The sequence below is a fragment of the Ceratotherium simum genome, chromosome 26 (assembly GCF_057802395.1).
Source record: "Ceratotherium simum simum isolate JZ-2026a chromosome 26, ASM5780239v1, whole genome shotgun sequence".
NCBI lineage: Eukaryota > Metazoa > Chordata > Mammalia > Perissodactyla > Rhinocerotidae > Ceratotherium > Ceratotherium simum.
The window spans coordinates 12,772,836-12,777,871 of NC_141925.1; the positions used below are offsets into that span (position 1 = coordinate 12,772,836).

At 44.9% G+C, this 5,036-nt stretch overlaps 1 protein-coding gene across 4 annotated transcripts in view; it reads right to left on the minus strand.

Annotated features, from left to right (window-relative positions):
• The window catches only part of PARN (poly(A)-specific ribonuclease), a 153,361-nt gene extending 151,996 nt beyond the window's left edge, over window positions 1–1,365 (minus strand). For 3 of the 4 annotated variants that reach the window (XM_087416990.1, XM_087416991.1, XM_004441852.3), the window contains exons 1-2: window positions 1,248–1,365; window positions 742–819 (exon numbers count right to left, since the gene is read on the minus strand). In XM_087416990.1, the coding sequence (XP_087273116.1) occupies window positions 742–819; window positions 1,248–1,266 (97 nt within the window). In that variant the 5' untranslated portion in view covers window positions 1,267–1,365. The other variant, XM_087416992.1, reaches the window with a different exon arrangement.
• Between the last annotated feature and the right edge of the window lie 3,671 nt (window positions 1,366–5,036).

Sequence of the window (5,036 nt, forward strand, 5' to 3'; positions counted from 1 at the left end):
CAAAGGGAGCCAACTGTTCATACTGACTTCAATAATTGAAAAATTAGTCTTTGATCCAAAGAAAAAATCCTTGCAATTTTAAGTGTAGGTAAAGTATTACACACACATACACACCCACAACAAGGTAGGCAATGAACACTTCCACTAATGCATAAAGGAATACCCTCATTTACCCACAAAAGCCTGACCCTAAAGTTAGTCACAAAGGACAAATATTGTATGATTCCACTTACAAGAAGTGCCTAGAGCAGTCAAATTCATAGAGGCAGAAATAGTGGTTGCCAGAGGCAGAAGAGAAGAAGGAATTGAGAGTTATTGTTCAATGGGTACAAAGTTTGGGAAGATGAAAAAGTTCTGGAGATGGATGGTGGAGATGGCTGCCCCACACTGTGAATGTACTTAGTGCTGCTGAACTGTAAAACTACTTAAAAATGGTTATGTATATTTTACCACACACACACACACACACAAGCCTGACCCTAACCCATGTACATGTCAAAAAGTTTTAAGCAGCACCAAACCATGATCTCTACCTGCAACTCTCAGAGCTCAAACAATCACAAATCCACCTCATCCCTTCCGTGCTTTTGAAACGTTTACAAGGAAACGTTGAGACTCATGCAACTCGCCTAAGGCTACAAACAGGCAGGAGCGGCCAGCACGCAGAGGTCAGGGGCGGGGGACCGGAGCCTTGGCTATGCATTGCCGGGCGCTGGCCTCGAGCTTACAAGCGAAGGATACCTGAAAACTCCCCATCGATGGCGAAGAAGTCGGCCTCCTCTATGGCCTGGTACACTTTGTGAAGATTACTCTTAAAATCTGCGGAGAAACCGAGAAGAGGCTCAGAACCGGTGGCCCGGCTTCCTGCCTGCAGGCTCCTAAGGGGAGAGGGAAGGAGGGCCAAGGAGCATCTAAGGCCTCGGGCCGGAGTACAAGTCCTGGAGGGAAGCATGGAACCGAAAGTCCCCGAGGGGTGCATGGGCTAGACAGGGACAAGCCCCGAGGGTGCACCGGCCAAAGAGGGACAAGGCCCCGGGGGGTGCCCGGGAAGGAGGAGGACAAGTCCCTAGGGGTGCACGGGCCAGAGAGGAACAAGGCCCCAGGAGGCGCCCACGATTAAGGGGGACAAACCCCTGACGGGCTGCTTCAGCCCCAGGCCCTGCCAAGCAGACCGGCCGTGGTCTGGGCCTAGCAGGCCGGCTGAGGGAGGCCGCGAGGACGCGGGGAGGTGCACGTTGGACACGCACTGCTCCTGATTATCTCCATTCTGCACAGTGGCCGCAGCCCCCGTCCCGCCCGAGCCCGCCTCCGCCGTTCTACTCGTGGAGCTCCGCGGCGACCGCGGAGGCAGCAGCTGCGGAGACCCCAGCGGCGACTTCCGGAAACAGCGCGCGCCGGCGAGCGTCACGTGCGCCTGCGTCACGGCGGGGGCGGGGCCCCGGATGGGCTCCTCTCACTCCTTCCAGGAACAGAGGAGGGGCGTGGCTACCGAAGTCCCCAAGGCGTGGCCTAACTTGACATCCAGTTGATGGACACACATTTCCTGGGTTCCTATTAGGTGCCAGGCACTCTGAAAGGCGTAGGGATACAATGATAAACAAAAAAAGACAAGGTCCCTGCCCCATTGGAGCTTAATTTGCGGGAAGAGGAGAAAGTCAGATAGGAAACTTGCCACTCGGAAACACGATAGTCGCTATGAAGAGAAAGAGCAGGGTGCTGCAATAAGAATGGGAGGGAAGGTTACTTAGAGAGGTGACAGAGAAAGCAGAGCTGAGACCTTTACTGCACTAGCCACTGGGAATACTAAAGCAAGCAGCACAGATAAAGTCTTGCCTAACGGCGTTTTACTTTGGTTTGGTATTTGCCATTGAACCCCAGAGCCTACCACGACACATCAATAAACATGGGTTCAGTGAATGAATAACCTTGGTCTTTCACAAAAGCCTACTATGAAGCTGGCTAGAAGATCTGTTTTCAAAGGCTAGTTCTGCCATTTATTAGGTCTGGAACATATTCAACCTTCTTAAACCTCAATTTCCTCATCCACTAAAAAGGGTTGAGATCAGTGGTGATAATGTATGTGAACTTTAAGGCCCTGTATAAATATATGTAAGAAATGATCAGAGTTTTGACTTGCTGTCACATTTCCCTGCATTCGTATCTCTGAGGTTTGAGAGAAATACTGAGTACAAACCAGTTTAACCATTTTCCTCCCAAAAGGAAATATTAAGTACTCTGAAGAACAAATAAGAGTCTAGCCATATTTTCCCCACCAGGTCCCACAACAAGTCCACTTTCCATGCCTCATTCAATGGAAATTTATATACAGGAAATTATGCCCACTATCCCTAGTGTGAGGCAGCAGCAAGTGAATGTCAATTCTAGAGTTCGGATCTAATGGGAAGGGCATATACCAATAGGACAAGTAGTCAAACCTCAAGCTTGAAATGTCTCTCTGCCTTCTTGTTTCAACTAAAAAAGTCCTAAATGGAAAGTACTAGCCACATATGGCCACTTAAATTTAAAGTAATTTAAATTAAACAAATATCAAAACTCACTACAAAACTACAGAAATCAAAACAGTGTGGTACTGGCATAAAGACATACAGACCAATGAAAGAGAATAGAAAGCCCCAAAATAAACCCTCAAATATATGGTCAAATGATTTGCAACAAGGATGCCAAGATCATTCAATAGGGAAAGGATACACTTTCCAACAAATGGTGCTGGGAAAACTGGATATCCATATGCAAAAGAATGAAGTTGAGGGGCCAGCCTGGTGGTGCAGTGGTTAAGTTCAAGAGTTCCGCTTCGGCAGCCCAGTGTTCATGGTTTGGATCCTGGGCGCCAACCTACTCCTACTCACTGCTCATCAAGCCATGCTGAGGCTGCGTCCCATACAGAAGAGTTATAACTCTACAGCTATGATATACAACTATACAACTATGTACCGGGGCTTTGGGGAGGAAAAAAAAGAAAAAAGGAAAAGAGAAAGATTGGCAACAGATGTTAGCACAAGGCCAGGCTTCCTCAAAAAAAAAAAAAAAAAAAAAGAATGAAGTTGAACCCTTACCTAACACCATATAAAACAATTCAAAATAGATCAAACACCTAAATGTAAGAGCTAAAACTATAAGACTATTAGAAGAAAACACAGGGCAAAACCTTCATGACATTGGATTTGGCAATGATTTTTTGGCTAGGACACGAAAAGCACAGGTAACAAAAGAAAAAATAGATGAATTGACCTACATCAAAATTAAAAACAATTGTATATCAAAAGACACTACCAGCAAGGTGAAAAGGCAATCCACTGAATGGGAGAAAATATTAGCACATCATATATCTGCTAAAGGTTTAACATTTATAATATATAAAAAAACTCCTACAACTCAACAACTCAAAAACAAACAATCCAATTAAAAAATGGACAAAACGTGAATACATATTTCTCCAAAGAAGATATACAAATAGCCAAAAAGCACATGAAAAGATGCTCAACATCACTAATGCAAATCAAACCCACAATGAGAAACCATTTCACACCCATTAAGTGAGAAATTGGAATTTTGTGTCCTGCTGGTGGGAATGTAAAATCAGGCAGCCACTATGGAAAACTGTACAGTGCTTCTTAAAAAATTAAAAACAGGGGCCGGCCTGGTGGCGTAGTGGTTGAAACTGCAAACTCTGCTTCAGCGGCCAGTGGTTCAAGGGTTTGGATCCCTGGCACAGACCAATACGCTGCTCATTGAGCCATGCTATGGCGGCGTCCCACATACAAAGTAGAGGAAGGTTGGCACAGATGTTAGCTTAGTGACAATCTTCCTCAAGCAAAAAGAGGAAGATGGGCAACAGATGTTAGCTCAGGGCCAGTGTGCCTCACACACACACACACACACACAAAAATTAAAAATAGAATTATATGATGCAGCAATTCCACTTTTGGGCACACATCCAAAAGAAATGAAAGCAGAGGTTTAAACAGGTATTTGCACACCCATGTTCACAGCAGCATTATTCACAATAGCCAAAAGGTGGAAACAATCCAAGTGTCATTAACAGATGAATGGATAAACAAAACATGATATATACATACAACGGAACATTATTCAGCCTTGAAAAGGAAAATGAAACTTGAGGACATTATGCTAAATGAAATAAGCCAGTCATAACAAGACAAATACTGTATGATTCTACTTATATGTGGTACCTACAGTAGTCAAATTCATAGAAACAAAAAGCAGAACGGTGGTTACCAGAGGCTTGGAGAAGGGATCTCGGGGAGTTGTTTGAATAGGTATGGAATTTCAGTTTGGGAAGATGAAAAAGTCCTGGAGATGGATGATGATGATGATGATGGTTGCAGAACAATGTGGATATACTTAATGCCACTGAACTGGGCACTTAAAAATGGTTAAAATGGTAAATTTTACATTATGTATCTTTTACCACAATTTAAAAAAAATATACTGATACCTATTGCCAATTATCCTCCAGAAACTGACTTCACACACTCCCCCCATTAGCACAGGCCATTACCAATCTTTACTCTTTGCCAATTTGATAGACAGGAAAAAAAAAATGTTGTCCCAAATGATCAATTTAACAATCTCCAGGCCAGCGATTTAAAACACATAATCAGCATGAATTTTCAACGGATCAAGACGCTGGGAGAAAAAAACGCGGTGATAAAAAAGTTATTTTAATCCCGATTCTTCTTACTGCAAACGGAACTTGAGCCATGGTCCTTTGATTTTCTGCATAAAATGTGAAGGCAAAAAAAATTTGTGGCGAGTAGTACAGTGCTGTCTTGTAATAACATTTTAATTTCTGGACAAAGCTGTCTCCTCCAGACACAGAAACACACGCCCCGCTGGAGCAAACCCAAACACCCGCCTCACCCTCGGGGGGTAACGCCCCGGCCCAAGGTGTGTCCACGCAAAGGAAGGGGCGGGGCCGGCGGTACTACGCATGCGCCAAAGTCCTCGGCCGGGGAGTGGCCGCTCTAGGCGGCCGGGAGGTCGCGGGGTTGAGG